The 16,864-nt window shown below is 36.1% G+C and overlaps 1 protein-coding gene across 2 annotated transcripts in view; it reads left to right on the forward strand.

The window, feature by feature from the left end:
* CERS6 (ceramide synthase 6) overlaps positions 1–16,864 on the forward strand; it is a 285,324-nt gene that overhangs the window by 206,791 nt on the left and 61,669 nt on the right. For both annotated transcript variants that reach the window (XM_081261499.1, XM_081261500.1), the window contains exons 5-6: positions 9,667–9,717; positions 13,603–13,695. In XM_081261499.1, coding sequence (XP_081117625.1) covers positions 9,667–9,717; positions 13,603–13,695 — 144 coding nt within the window. The remainder of the gene's footprint in view (positions 1–9,666; positions 9,718–13,602; positions 13,696–16,864) is intronic.

Below are 16,864 nucleotides of genomic sequence, written 5' to 3' on the forward strand. Positions count from 1 at the left end.
TCCCTTGCCATTCATAAAAATGGTGTTCTCTATTCATGTAATTTAAGGTTGTAGGTGTTCAGCGGCTTTGCAGGGGTCTGAATTTCTTATTTTCCTGCAGTGTTCTCAAATAATGATAGCATGATATACAATGTTTCCTTTCAACACATCCACTCATGTAAAACCTGTGACTCTCAAGGCCAAATATGGCCTTTTCTAGACAGGATTATTGGAAGTTTCTTCTAGGAAGTAATTTTGGGAATTCTAGTACTGATTATACTTAACATGTTTGTATTCATGTAATATCATCTATTACTTACAGGTTTTCAGGTACACAGGCATGGTAACAAGGTGACATTTTTAAAAGCAGGTCAGATTTCATAAAGTGCTCAATATTTTTGAGAGAGAGAAATGTTTTTCCACTCTTACATAATTTCTTTAAAATATCCTTGAAATGGTGACTTTTAAGTAGATAAATCTTTTCTCAAGGTAAATTCATTTAAAAAAAAAATGATGGTCTGTGAATACTAAGGTTGCTTAGGCAGAATTGTCCCAAAGGCCAACCCTTGTTCTCTTCCACGGTAAGGATTGTCTAATTAAGCCTTTTATGATGCTACCTCAACAAAGAGTCTTCCCTACTCAATAGATTTGACTCTAGCTTTTGGCTGAGAAGGTGGAGGGCTGCATCACATGGCTTGTCAGAAAAAGTATAGATACAATAATCTGTATAACTTAATACAGACAATCAGATGTATTAAAAAACAAAAATCACCTGAGATAATCATTAGTCAGGGAAAATCAGTAAGTAAACTTTGATGAATTTACCGTCAGGCATTGTGTGTTTGTGTGTGTGTGTGTGTGTGTGTGTGTGTCTTCTGTCTAAATACAGTCAACCCTCTAAATCCATGGTTTTAAAATTCAAGGATTCAATAATCATAGATCAAAAATATTTGAAAAAAAATCATATCTGTTGCAAACATATATAGACCCTTTTTCTTGTTATTATTCCCTAAACAATGCATCAGAATACACACACACACACACACACACACACACACACACACACAGTATTTATATAAGATTAGGGCTTTCCAAAGGGATTCAGATGCAGTTGCCTGCATCAGTAACCAGCTTACTTCTGCAAACTATATTAGATTTTTCCCTCATTTATCTCATTTTCTCAAAAACAGTCTGCGTCCAAGTTTTCATCTCAAGATCTACTTCTGGAGAATCCCAAACTAAGAAAATAGGAATCCCATGGTATTGGGCAAGTAGATTTATTTCAGTTTTTCATTATTAGATAAAGAACTATAATGGGTATTCATGTACAAATACCTTTACACATAGGTCTAATTAATTTCTTTACAATAAAGGCTGGGTCAAGGACAGGTACATTTAAAAATCTCATGATACCATGTTACCAAATTAGAAAGACTGTTTATACTTGCAGAGTATTGGTTTCCTTATGACCTTTGGATATTAACCTTTGTTATTTGGCAGCTAGTGTAGTTAAACATTTTTGTCTAGTTTTAATCTGTAATTTCACGTATTAAGACATATTGGCCACATGTATTTTTAAACATGTTGCCTGTTTGTATCTTCTCCACATTGTTCTCACTTCAATCAACTTCATGATCTTTATGTATTATTGTTATTAATCTTTTTGTCATATGCTTTATAAATTGTTTCTCTAAATTGTCTTTTGACTGGTTTTATGATGCTTCATAGCCACTCCCATCAGCGTCCTTTCCAGCTCTACATTAGCCTGCACATCTGTCTCCCTCCTGCTGACATTTACCACTGTAGCTTTCCATCTCATTTTCTTTCATGTTTTTCATTTCCCTTCATCTCATTTTCTTGTCCTTACTTTCTCCTCTAAACATGGAGTTGATTACTTGATCTGGCCTTGCACTGATTCTCAATGGGCACAGAGGAGTCTACAACAGAATCGATGGGAAAAATGGCTTTTTTCAAACTCCATGTTGGTCAGACTCTTGAGGAATACAGCCAGTGTGCCTCTGGGACTGTTTGGTATGTGTGGAGCCCTTCGGACGAGCAGAGGCAGAAAAAGTTGAGGACAGTTGGCCAAAAGTTTTAAGAAGGCCTGGAAATGGCACTCACACTCTGCTGCTCTTCATTTCTCTGATAAAACCCTCACCGAGTCCTGTGACTTCAGGGCCCATCTCCAAGGATCTCCTTCTGCTTCTCTGTGCTTGGCAGATCAGGAGGTTACTTTCTAAATTGATTGTGGAATGTGCTGAAGGCACATGCTAGACCAGGTCTAGAGGATCAGCATTATTTTTAAAGCCTAATCAATACGAAAGGCTGCTATCTTTATATGATGCCATAAGGTCAAGTCCAAATTGCATTTGTACATCACAAGAGCTTTCAAAGCTAATGCAGATGCCACAGGCCTCCAGGGAGAGGTTACCACTCTGCTTTGTAGATTTATAGTCACATGTCTCCTACCCAGGAAAGAAAGACATAACAGGGCGCCTCTTGCATTCTGAGGAGTGTCCCAGGCTTTTCAGCACTGAATAGCTACATCTTTAGGCTGAGAGACAAACATAATTTCTTTGTATATATTTTAAATTCACAAAACATGAAATATATCTTTGTATCCTGCATTATTTTAAAATGTGCATTAAATTAAAACTACAGATTATCTTCCCAAATTGATTTGGTGTATATTCATTTAAATTAACAAAGCCAAAAGTTTCCTAAAAGGATTGCCAGTGTTTCAGTGATTTCCAACTGTCATATGGAGCTTATACGCTAGGCTCAAGGTGGACAAACAGTGACATTTCCTGGATAAATTTATTACAGATACAGAAGTATTATTTTTTCATATCTGTATCTTATAATAAATCCCAAATACAAGTACAAGGTCTAAAGTTTTAAATATAACTCAATCAGGTGTTTTCAAGTAGTTTTAGTAAAATAGTTTTCCAAAAGGATTTTCAGTGTTTGCATAATATTATAAACATAGATATTAACGTGATTAAGGAAGCTTCCACTCTGGTGTTTTCACATATAATCCAAGCATTCATGTACTTGGGACTTAAACTATGTAGAAAATAGCATGTCTCTTAGACTCTTTTCCTTGACTGTTAGTTTTGTCATTTGGCCTTTGTGAAAGCCAGGAAGAGGTTTTGATGGAAATAGTGAAAAATGAAATTTTACCTCTAAGATGCTGACTTTGGGTAAAGACCCACACACCCTTCACGTCTTTGATAAAGAAACAAAATGCCTGTAATACTTTCTATTATTCATGTTCTTTGGTTAAATCAACATAGTTATTAATTCATAGAAGCTAGTCATTTAACTGCAGGTGCCTACTGATTCTTGTTGGGGGAGAATGTATATATGTGTCTGTGTGTGCATTTATATTTCTTTTTAACCATTTAACACTTGCCTGGTTAGATGCATATCCTTTTCTCTCTTTTTTGCTTCAAAATCTATTCTCTCTGTAGGCATGCACTGGCATAATTATTCCAGATGGCAAAATAAAATGATCACACCTGATCTATTTTTATGAGTTCTGTTCATAATGAAATCTCTACAGTGCAGCTGATACAAAAGGAAACCTGGTAAAAGAGCAGATTTACAGACATTTAAAGAGACTTCTCTACTCTTCCCTTAAAAACAATCATAGAATAAATAGCACTCAAGACTTGTATGTATTGTCTAAATACAAGTGAAAACTCCAAGGTGACCTCCAACAGTACTCTGGCCTCCATCCTGGTGCTGGCTTTAGGTTTGCTCAAGGTAAAAGAGCCACCGATGACTCCCCTGGGGCTCAGCATTATTGACAGATGAGCTTGCTACTGAGCTGGGTCTCAAGTGATGTGTCTAGGAGCAGATGTACATAATATAATGAAAAAATCCCATTGTACATTGTGGTTTAGATTGGTTTAGAGGTGATTTTTCATTTGCTATGATATCGCCTGTCTTAGTCCTATTCAGATGTTTTATAGTCTTCTTAAATTGAAATTAGTTGATGTATAATTTAATAGCTGCTAAGTACCATTTTAAGGAATCATCTTATAATGCTATGCTAGTCAGTTCAGGCTGCCATAGCAAAATACCACTGACTAGCTGCCTTAAATAGCAGAAATTGATTTCTCATCATTCTGGAGACTGGAAGTTCAGATACATTCAGTACAGATAGGGAAAAATTTTGGATGCAATTTCTGTTGACCCCCAAACCCACTAAAAAATAAATAGATAAATAAATAAATAAAATGCAAGAAGTAAGTCTGAGAGGTCTTGTTAGTGTTTGACAGCATAGAACTCTTCACCCATCTGAACATATAGATTGTTCTGTGGATTGAACCAGATTTGAATATCCTTTCTAAGCCTAGCACTCTATGTTTTTATTTTTTTTTGTACACTATGTTTTTAGTAATAATTAATTACCTTAAAAAATGAGGCATATTTCAAATGCCCATGATGTTTTTCTTTCATTAACCACTTAGTACAAGAGTGTAGCTAGTCTGCATTTAAATCCCACCTTATCCATCTACCAGGTGGGTAACTTCCAATTTATTAATGTACCTCTCTGAGATTGTTTTCCTATAAAACAATCAATAATATTACCTTGAGGTATATATTAGAATGCAGGCTATTATTATTACACACACACACACACACACACACACACACATACTTACACACGAAAAAATAAAATGGGGGTCCCATGAAAATAACAGAGAGATCAGTGGAGCAGAAGGGCATTGAGGGGGAGAGAGAAGGTACTGGAAAAGAGGTCAATTCAATGGAATTGACCAAACTGTCCTGTGTACCTTGTGTGCTATGTAACTTGTGATCTTGAATGGTCACAAGTTGTGAGACATGAGATGATATGTGTAAATTGCCCTAAATCTGTAAAGTACTTTACAACATTACTTGTTGTATGTGCAGATGTGCAGAGTGTGCAGAGGGAAATGTATCTCATAAGCTACTGGAAAACAAAATTTGAGAATCATCAAGTTCTTAGATTTTTCAACCTTTTTAACATTCCCTGGCATTGTAATGCCATGCAGAAAAAAAAAGGCAATCTGTTTCTGTAAAAGGTGCTTGAATTGCCATGCGGTTTTTAAACATGTTTTTATTAGTGCATTATAGTTCTACATATTAGTGTGGCTCATTTTGATATAACAGACACACATTGAATAGAATTTTTTCCACTTCAATCCCTAGTGCTTCTTCCCTCCCTCCCTTCCTCTCTCCCACTGTTCCCTTTCCTCTACTATGCTCCTCTTTCTTCTACTTATTTATTGTTTTTTTTTAAACTGGTGCTTTATAGATGTACATAAAAGTGAAGTTCATGGTGATATATTCTTATATGTACATAATTTTGTCAATTTCATTCTGTAATTCCTCCCTTTTCCTGTCTCTCCTCTCTCCCCATCAATCCCCTTCCTCTGCTCTACTGATCTCCCTCTCTTTTTGTGGGATCTGTCTCTCACCCTTTCTCCCCTTACTTTGCTCTGGCTTCCAGAGGAAAAAAAAAATTAACCCTTGACTTTCTGAGTATGGCTTATTTCACTTAGCCTGATATTATCCAGTTGCATCCATTTACCAGCAAAGACCATAATTTTGTTCTTCTTTATGGTTCAATATAACTGCATTGAGTTTTTTTTTTTTAAGTACCACATTTTCTTTACTTATTCTGTCGGCAGGCACTGGGCTAGTTTCATAACTTGATATTGTAAATGACATTGATATAAACATTGGTGTGACTGTCTCACAATATTATGCTGATTTTAGTTCTTTTAGATAAATACCAAGGAATGGGATAGCTGGTCATCGTTTGAGGAATCTCCATACTGCTTTCCAGAGTGGCTGTACTAATTTATAGTCCCACCAACAATGTATGAGTGTACCTTTTTCTCCACATCCTCACCAGCATTATTGTTATTTGTGTTTTTTATTCTTTCCTGCCCCCATACCCCCATTCTGGCCGGAGGGAGATGAAAACTCAATGTAGTTTTGATTTGCATTTCCTTGATTTCTAGCAATGTTAAACATTTTTTCTTGCCATGTACTTTTTTATGCAGACAGAACTGCCTTTTTTTTTGGTTGAATAAAATATTTATATTATACTTTATTATGTATTATTTAATGGCTTTAATATTCTTACTGACAAGAAGCAGTTTAAAATGGAATACTTGCTTCCTTTTATTTTCCATTTCTAAGAGAAGGTAAAATATATGGTTTTGAGAGGCATCTCTTCCACTTTAGAAAAATAGACAAATCTAAAGAAAATGATTTGATAATAATTTGATGTAGTCTTCTTTACTGTGCACCTCATGCATTTTTCTTATAATGTAGTCATACTCATACATAATAATATGAGAATTTCCCTTCAGTGTCAGAACTTATTATTGCTATTTATTTATTTATTTATTTGCTGGACCACTGAGCCACACCCCAACAGCATAATTATTAAGGACTTCTAATATAGAGATTGTATTTCTTGTTTGGGAGATCTATAAATAACTCTTTGGTTAATAATGGACATTTAAATTTTACTCCATTTAAGTTTTAAGTATTTTTTTTCTTCCATTAACTGTGTAGCTTTAAAGCCCTGATGGTTTTTTTAATTAATTTATTTATTTTAATTAGGTATATGTGACAACAGAATGCCTTTTGATTCATTGTACACAATTGCAGCATAACTTTTCCTTTCTCTGATTGTACAGAATGTAGCATTGCACCATATGTGCGGTCATACATGTACCTAGGGTAATGATGTCCATCTTATTCCACCATCTTCCTTGCCCCCATCCTCCCTCCCCTTCTCTCCCTCCCCTTTGCCCAATCAAAGTTCCTTCATTTTTCCCATGCCTAGTCCCACCCCCATCATAGATCAGCATCTATTTATCAAAGAGAACATTCAGTCTTCGGTTTGGGGGGATTGGCTTACTTCATTTAACATGACATTCTCCAGTTTCATCCATTTACCTGCAAATACCATAATTTTTCCCCTTTTAATGCTGAGTAATATTCTATTGTGTATATACACCACAGTTTCTTTATCCATTCATCTATTTAAGGACATCTAAATTGCTTCCACAGTTTAGTTATTGTGAATTGAGCTGATATAAACATTGATATGCTGCATTACTATAGTATGCTGATTTTAAGTCCTTTGGGTATAGACCAAGGAGTGGGATAACTGGATCAAATGATGGTTACATTCCAAGTTGTCTAAGGAATCTCCATACTGCTTTCCAGAGTGGTTGTACCAATTTGTAGTTCCACCAGCAATGTATGAGTGTACCTTTTCCCCCACATCCTTGCCAACACTAATTGTTGTTTGTATTCTTAATGATTGCCATTCTGACAGGAGTGAGATTAAATCTTAGAGTAGTTTTGATTTGCATTTCTCTAATTACTAGAGATCTTGAACCTTTTTTTATATATTTGTTGATCAGTTTTATATATTTTTCTGAGAAATGTCTGTTCAGCTCCTTAGCCCATTTATTGATTAGGTTGTTTTTGTTGTTGTTGTTTGTTTTTGTTTTGTTTTGTTTTTTGTTGTGTGGGTGTGTGTGTGCATTCAGTTTTTTGAGTTCTTTATATATCCTGGAAATTAGTGCTCTATCTGACATGCATGTGGCAAAAATTTGCTCCAAAAATGTAGGCTCTTTTCTCACCTCATTGTTTCTTTTGCAAGAAGAAGCTTTTTAGATTGAATCCATCCAGTTTGTTAATTCTTTATTTTATTTCTTGTGTTGTAGGATTCTTGTTAGGGAGAAGTCAGGGCCTAATCTAACGTGATGAAGATTTGAGCCTTAGACCTGCCCTTTTAAATTGAGGATTTCAACATGTTTTTAGTCATCAATGCTTTTTGGTAGTGTCTGAATATTCTAGCTCTTTATGTTCTTAATTACAGTATTATCCTTTCATTTGCATTATGGACTATATAGATTTTGACATCAAATGAATGTGGAAATGGTTCTGAGAAAACTGTAAATGTAGAAAAATTTTATCAGTGGAAAAATTGATGAAAGAAATTCATAGGATTAATTCAAATTAAAGCAGTTATATAATGTGTAACATTATATGCTATAGATTCATTCACTAGTGTTAAACTAAATGTTTAATGTCCTGAATCCAAAAAGCTGGGACCAGAAGTATTTTAGATTTCAGATTTAAAATAATATTTAAATTTTGGAACAGTCTATTTTTATTTAGACTAGGGATACTGATTCTATAACAGATAAGAAGAATCACCTTCTCATGAACTTTTATTTTCTCATCTGTAAATTGGAAAAGATAATTTGTTTCATCTATCTCACAGTGCTTGGGGGGCATAACATGAGATCCTTTGTGCCTGTATTTTTTATTGATTTTTTTAATTTAGAAGTTCATATTAATATCTAGCACTGTCAGAGAGAAGGGTATATGTGAACATGTATTGTATGTGAAATAAATTATTATTCAAATATTTGGCAAATAGCTTTCCAGATGACCTGAGGCCCTGGTAGGCCCTCAAATTCACAGTGTCCAGGCTTTTGCCCTTGCTTCAGGTGGCAGGAACCCAGTGAGACACAGACACCTGGCCACTGCTTGTGCAGGCGGTCAGATAGCATGCCTGCAACCCATGTAGGTCTAAGTGATGCACAACTGATATGCTCAGGGAGAAGTTGGGATTTTAAGAGAAAACCAACAGCCAAGAAGCTTGCAGAGGAGAGGGAGCTCTCTGAATTATAGGTTTTTCTGAGTCTCTGGGAGTCAGATCTCTGCTTTCTTGCCTGTGAGTAGAAGGGATGGACATAGTGGAAGAGATTCCTGCTGTATCTTTAGGGGGCAAGCACACCCAGTCCCTGGATTTGGGACTGATACATTCAGAAATACTGTTAGGTTTGTTTTAGGTCTTGCATTTAATTCTGTGTTCTTTCTCATTAGCATTCAGAACATGAATGCTGAACTGTCAACTTGAGCATTGATGCTGGGGGATAAACATGTGCCTAGTGCATCATTTTCCTTAGGGGCTTTCAATTAATTGTGGAGATAAATGACTTTACCAGAGAAAAAAGCAATAACTAATATTTGTATTATACTTTAAAATAGATTCTGGTGAGCTTTGCCCATGCTTCAAAAACATATATATGTATATTTGAAAATAAATCTATATTTATATTTATGTTAATGTTACATAGAGGGAAAAAAAACAAAAATAGGTAATACTGCAAGATGGTAATGGTGATGAGAATTTGAATTATTTAAATTTTTTTGCCCTTTTCTTTATCTTGTGTGTTTTCCTCAGTGGACATGTATTATCTATACAACTATAAAAATACAACAACGTATTAAACTTGTATTCTTTGATTAGTGAGATGGGTGATCTACCACTGGTCCTGGCGAGGCTCTGGAGGCTCTGCTGTTGAGACTGGTTACATTGCAGGGATATGTCTAAGTGACCAGCAAAATATAAAAAAGCATGAGGCAAAATGTCATGCCAGATATGACCTGAAATACTACCAGTTGAGGTTAGAAGATGAATCAGAAAGAAGGTATGGTGGGTTACTAGTTGCTTTAATCTCCTTTACCTACTTGTTTTAACAAGTAACAGTTCTCATGCCAGTAAATTATGGAAATCCAAAGAGCCCTCATAAACATCTCTTACCAATGTTCTAAAAGATGTAAAGCATATTTCTTTGTCCTTTTTTTCAGACCCCCTGGCTGTGGAATACAAGGCACTGCTGGTACAACTACCCCTATCAGGTAAGCAGGCCTTTCTGTCTTCCTTCCCTAACTTCTGCACATCAGTTTCATGGTTTCAGGCATGGCTGGGCAGCCACTTGTGTTTTAGCCCTGCCCCTAATGACATGACTTAGTGTGGACAATAGTTTTTGTGTTCTTAATGAAGTTCAGAATCCAGTTGCTTTAGCAGATGGAGTAAACTTGGAAGTTTATATTTGCTAAATAGGATGCAGTCAGTTCACTGGGTGGGCAATTCCTATTTGTAGCCAATGGGCTTCTCATTATTGAGGGAAGACTGAAGTCTAAGGCCTGCCTTCACCTTAAGCGGGAGAGCTGGAAGAGGCACACTGAGTTCAGTTCACTTTGTAGCTTAGAAGCAGCTTCTGAATATACAAATCAAGTGTCATTTCCTTCAGTGCAGAAAAACGGACTTGTACCATTACACATGGATCGTTATTCCTGCAACTCAAGAAAACGTCACTGAAAGTGAGATTAAATCATATGCCAGAAAGGGAGCACTTTAGATCCCTGCCCACCAACACACCTTTGTATCTATGTGTGAATTCAGTGATGTCAGTGTGTGTTGTTGCAATCCCAGATGGTTAATATTTGACCATCAAAGCAGGGACTTTTCTAGAAAATTCTAGTTCATTTGGGAATATGTTATATAAGAAAAGCAAATGCAGCTAGGTATTTTGGTGACAAAGAGATACATTAAGCAACTTTGATTTTCTGAGCTTGGGGTTCTTTTGTAGTTATCTCTTTAGAGGCATTTGGGCTTTGGGGTATGCTTAGGGTTAATGTGGCCCAGCATGCTCCACATCTTCTCTATTACACACAGATTCGCAGCATGGGCTAGGGCCTGGTATTGGATGCTCCTTGGGCAAGTTCAAAGCTAAGAACACATTGAAATGGAACTCCAATTTGCACTTCCATCTCTTTCAAGCAGTTTATTCAGATTAGAAAAGAATGTAAATAAGCAACATGACATAGTTAGGGAGAGCAGAGCATTCCAGAGACATCTGATAGTGACTACAACAGTGTTAGAGCCAATCCCTTATTTGACACAATTGTTACTCTAGGGCCTAACTGCTGCTTTGCTGTCTACCTTGAACATTGTCATTTGAGGTCTTCTTTGTATCTTGTAAGGGTACACCGAGCAGCACAAGCCATATATATATCTAAATTTCCATTTATAAAAGGATGTTAAAGGCTCCTAAAATCCTGAACTGGAATGTTGGCATGGCAGCTACTGTAATGCACTGTGTTTATGAGATAAATTCTGTAACATGAAGGACATTGAGATAAATGCTGTGTGAAATGTAATACCTTCTCTTCTTCTTAACTATACTGTAGTCCAAAATAATTTTCACATTGATGGCTGAAACTGACAAATAGCTCATTTCTGGGAAAATGAGTTGCTAAGATTATGGTCCAAAATGTAGCCGCAATTTATTTAATGGACAGACTATAGATTCAGCATAAAAGTCTGAGAGTCTGGTTGATACAGCTATGTTTAAGAATAGGAAACATCATTAATATGAAAGGAAAGATTCCATAGGTGCAAATTCAGGTCAAGATTGTCTTCTGATAAGGCATCATTTCTTAACACTGGATAATTCAATATAAAGCTCCCAAAATCAAGGGCAGATTCATGATCTCTTGTGGGAACAGTGAGAATCTTTGATAAATGCCATATATGAATTTAAAAAGGTTTTTTGGGTGTATGGTAAAAAAATTAAGCAGCATAAAATTACCATGTATGCAAATACAGGGCTGTGTGTGTAATTGTGTCTCTGTAAACATATATGGTAGATTGCAGGTCAGAGTCAATGTCAATCCTTCAGAGCACTTTCAAAAATTGAGCATGCTCATGAAGCACATTTGTTATATCTTTAGCATACTTACTACATAAGTAATTAAACATATATTTAGATGAAATAGTAGTGGTCTACTTCAGTTTTATTAAGGACACACATGCTCCTTTTGTATAAGCATGTGTATTTGTTTTGTATGTAATAATTTTATATATGTGTACATTTTAAGATTAAAATAATATAAATTTGCATTCAACTGGCCCTTGTATAGCTTGTAATAAGGAACACAGGTTGGGCATGAGAAGCCCCTCTGCAATGGTCATGGAGACTCACTAGCTATGAGACTTGGGTTTGGCCTTTTAATCTCAGTTAATTAATTAAGCTATTTTCTGCCAACTATACAATCCTTTAGAACTTTCATAAGAAAGTTAACATGTGAGTGAACTTTGCCAGTTGCAGAGCAATCCATGGAAATGGTAATTATAATGTGATGTTCTATTTCTGAAGTTTCTGGAGATGAACTAACTTGTCCTTATGACCCTTCTGGGGCATTTTTCCAGGTAATGGTGCTGAGTTAAGGGAATCTCATTAAAACTGAAATTTGACCTTGACTCTAAGGTCAAATTCCAGGGCCCTATTTTCTTGGCTGCATTGCTACCAACATCTGCCCTGAATACCCATCCTTCATTGCTAATGCCTTCAGTTTATAAAAGGATAGTTCAGTGACAAATAATTTCTCTCAAGGGTGATGCTGAGCTGAAGAAAACCTTGATGCTTGTCTTAGTCAGTTGAGGCAACCATAACAGAATATCGTAAGAAGTGTTCATATACATATGGGATCCAGTCTCATGACCTGATTACCACCCAAAGGTCCACCTCCAGATTCCATAACATTGGTTATTAGGCTTCAGTGAAAAATTAGGCTTTCCCATGAATTTTAGAGAGACAAACATTTGGTCCATAGTAATGCTCATTCACTGTCCTTTAAAGATTGCTGATTAGAAAGTGTCCTATCCTGTCATCTACTCTATTGCAAAAATTTGAAAGGGATAGTCGCTTTTCTTGATGCCCATTCATAGTGATGCTGATTAAATGAGTGACAGCTTCTTGTGATAGTCAACTTGTTATATATCATCAGGGTACAGAACACATAACTTTAATTGCACTGACTGTGTATAGTATTACTTTGTATGCAGGGTATGGACATGTTTGCCTGATGATACTCAGAGGTTTTTCATTCATTCTGATAATAGAAAACATTTCATTACAACTCAATTAAAACAACTCAAAACAGCTCACAAACATGTTTTTGAAAATCATGTTATGGATTTAGACTTCATTGTCTTTCTGAGCCCTCCCCCTGATTCCTGAACCTCTGAGGCAATTAGATAAGAGACCACCCCTTGCTCCACATTTTACAAGTAAGTAAGGCCCAGTTTTATACCTACAATTCTGTGGAGCTGGGCTTCTATCTCAGATTTCCTGGCTGGTTGCCTAGTCTGGTATCTCTTGGCAGTCTTCCTATTCCTCTGATCTTTTAATAAATATTTTTGAATCATTCTTTTTGATATTTTAAATGTACTGAACATTTTCTAGTAACAAGAAAGCTTCCTGATTCATGCAGAACTCGAAACTATGGCTCGATGACCCACATAATAATCCAGTTTCTATCCTCTGTACTATTCGAGGTCCCTGTACTTTGTACTCTGACAGCAGCCATAGGTTTTTTGTTTGTTTTTTGTTTGTTGCATATATATATTAGAATATTTTTTTTTCAGATTGCCTAAGGAATTTTCAGTTACTCATGTGAAAGAACCATAAATGCTATTATTAAACTGAATAATGAATTTGATATCAAATATTCATGCTAATTAATGCTTTTGGGCTTTAAGATGAAATGAAAATGATGCCAGAGAACTGTGGATTAGAGGCACCCTTAAAAGCTCCATTATCACAAAGAGAATAAGCAGGAATTGCATTCATAAGGCATAGAACCCTGTTACTTTTCAGCACTGAGTTTGAGATGTTTGGCATACAGATTGGGTTCCTTATTAACTATTAATCTTTTCCTTTTTTCTTTCATCCTCAGCCACTCACAACTGACCTTCACTACTATTACATCCTGGAGCTGTCATTTTATTGGTCTTTAATGTTTTCCCAGTTCACTGATATCAAAAGGAAGGTAAGAGTGGTTATGTTGTAAAGTGCTTGTAGAGGTGCATCTTGAATAGCCCTTGGCAGGTGGCTGTAGAGTCTCAAAAGCATTCACCTTTTGTTCTCCTGGCAGTGCTAGGTTAGCAGTACACTCTGCATTATTACAAAAATGTTTCTGTGTTTGTGCTGTTTTGTATTTCATTCCTATTGCCCCTTCCTTCTTCCCCCCAAAACGCAGTGTTCTCTTACCTATGAAAAAATATAGCAATTGAATCCTGATGGCAGTAATTTTCTCTCAGTCTTATCCCCAAGTCCCTCTGTTTTCCAATTTAAATGAGGAGAAAATTCCTTTTGAATCCTGGAAAACAGTAAAGTTTCAGTGTTTCCAGCCCTGCAGAATTAATGCTCTAATAAAAGGGTTATCAAAATATGCCTAAAAAATGCAGCATTCCTAAATGAACAATGGTGGTGTTTCACCCTCTCTCTACTGGAGTCTCCTGCTCTGAGAGTACCCATGGCCACCTGACTATTAAATCCACTCACTCCAACTCCCATCCTACCAGCTTCTGGGCAGAATTCGTGCTTTGGGTCATTTGCTGTTTATTTTTTTCATAATGTTGTTTTCTCAAGATTCCCACACTTGGATCAGACCTTCATAGTTTTCTTGCCTTCATTTTAATGCCCCAATTTGGTTCTAGTCCCAAATTGTAGGATTACTGAGCTTATATTTTCCAAAATGTCCAACAATAACCCATGTGCCAGAAATTCCCAAATGTTTCTCTTCTAATCAGATTTTCTTTGGGTCCACACTTCCTCATCTCTGCTCACAAAGAATAATATTATGTTCTTTTTGTTTATTATATTACTTAATCCTTGCAACAACTCCGATTCCAGTTTGGTTATTTTTTATTTATCTTCATTTTATGAATCAGGAAACTGAACCTTACATGCAAAATGTTCCCAACTGCAAACACAATCTCTCTCCACATAGCCCTTCTAACCGACAGTCATGGAAACTGGGAAGGTTTTCTTTGTTCTCCTCTAGTCCTACTCCCTTAATATCACTGACACACTTAGTTTGAGCCCTCTCTGCATTTATAGAGTCTATTATAATAGCCTCCTTGTTCTAAAATTGTCAATCTTATCTGCTGCCTCAGAGTTATATTTCTTAAACCTTTAAGACAAAGCCCAAACTACTTGGGGTAATATTCAAGATTATAAACAGTATGACTCAAATCTACCTCTCCCACTTATCATCCATTTCTCCATACACATAGGATTTAGCTACAAATATCTTCTCACCATTGTTTAGGCACATTAAGTTTTTCCTGTGCATCTCTGTTTTTGTTGCTGCTGTTGTTCAAATATATTAAATTTCTTTGTGCATCTCCTCTGTTTTATGGGTTAAACCGTTATTCAGTTGAAACTCATAGACTCCTATTTTCTTTTATTTATTTATTTGTTTGTTTGTTTTTTATAAGACTGTCTATGGCTAGAGTATACCCTATTTCCTCTTTGTCACTAACAAGATATAACCAAAATTAGCCTCTTTTTTGATACCTTATTCTGTTTCAAGATTTTTGATTACCTTTTTTATTTAGTTGATAAGAGTATCCTACACTTATTGTGTTATATTTTGACAGTATGGTGACCTGCCTCTCTCCTTTCAGTAGACCTGGAGGGTAAAGAGCAATGTCTTAGTTCAGTTGAGTTGCTATAACAAAATACATAGACTATACAGTTGACAAGCAACAGAAATCAGCTGGGGATGTAATTCATTGTTAGAACACTTGCCTAGCCAGCATGAGGCTCTGGGTTTGACACCCAGCACTACAAAAGAAAAACAAATTTTTGATATAAACAGTAGAAATCTATTTTTCATAGTTCTAGAAGGTAAGAAGTCCAAGATCAAGGCACCAACAGATTCATTATCTGGCGAAAGTTCCACTTTCTCATAGATGGCACCTTCTCACTATGCCCTTAAATGGTAAAAGGGACAAAACAAATTTCTGGGACATTCTTTTTTTCTATTAATTTTATTTATTTATTTTTATTTGTTCTTTTTAGTTATGCATAGAAATAGAATGTATTTTGACATATTTGAGATGTTCTTTAAAGCCACTAATTCACCCATAAGGGCGCTTCGCAAAAGACCCCACCTCCAAATACTGTTATTTTAGGAATTAAGATTTCAACATATGACTTTGGGAGAAAACAAACATTCAGCCTATAGGAAGCAGGATATGCTTATCTTTGTATCGCTTGTGACTATCAAAGTACCTGCTTATGGTAGGGTTAATAAGTCCAGGAATAAATGGATCAGTTCCTTTGCAAACAGCATTGTATGTTATGATGGAGCATAATACTGTAATGTATCATTTTGGTTAGCCCAGTAATCTGCTAAATTGCAAAATAGTATCTGATTGGCAGCTGACAAGCACTTAGGAGTCTATGGTCTAGAGTCTGAGTCTCCTTTCCCCAGCTCTTCTACATCTCAGCCACAGTAGCTTTCTTGGCTGACAAAAAGCTACCTTTCCTGACTTTTATGGCTGCAAGGCCTTAGTATGGTATAGGTATCTGACTCTCAGAAAAAGTAGATGGTCCCTTTCAAGATGAGCTTTGGCATGGTAGAAGATTCATTGACACCTACAATTTGTGGTCCCTATATTCTTTGCACCAAACACTCTGGGCCAGTTTCTGGAAACATTGAAACGTCCTTCAGTGATGATATGCCAGCTAAATCTCCTCTTTCTTATGGGTAAAACCATAAAACCATTATTCAGTTGAAACTCGTAGACTCCTATTTTCTTTTATTTATTTATTTGTGTGTGTGGTGTTGGGGATTGAACCCAGGGCTTTGTGCATGCAAGGCAAGCACCAACTATTTTCTATGTGCCTGGTGAGTTTATGTAAGTTTCTCAAGAACATGTAATGTGGGAATGAATTGGAATCCAAGTTTACCAAAGCCCTAGAATTCACTCTTAGATTAGACACATGTACAATTCTTGCCTTGCCCTGCCAGGCTCTTCATGTTAGAGGTAGTAAGACTTTTATAACTCATTACCATTTTGTTGATTCCCCTTTGCTTGATGAGAATTAGGGATGCTACACAAAATCAAAGAGATTGATTAAAGCAAGAGTAGCTGTTCTTGTCTTCCGAAAACTGTGAGCCAGCAGAACTCAGGGAAGCTTCATTA

Source organism: Spermophilus citellus (genome assembly GCF_964194105.1).
Source record: "Spermophilus citellus genome assembly, chromosome: 11".
Taxonomy (NCBI): domain Eukaryota; kingdom Metazoa; phylum Chordata; class Mammalia; order Rodentia; family Sciuridae; genus Spermophilus; species Spermophilus citellus.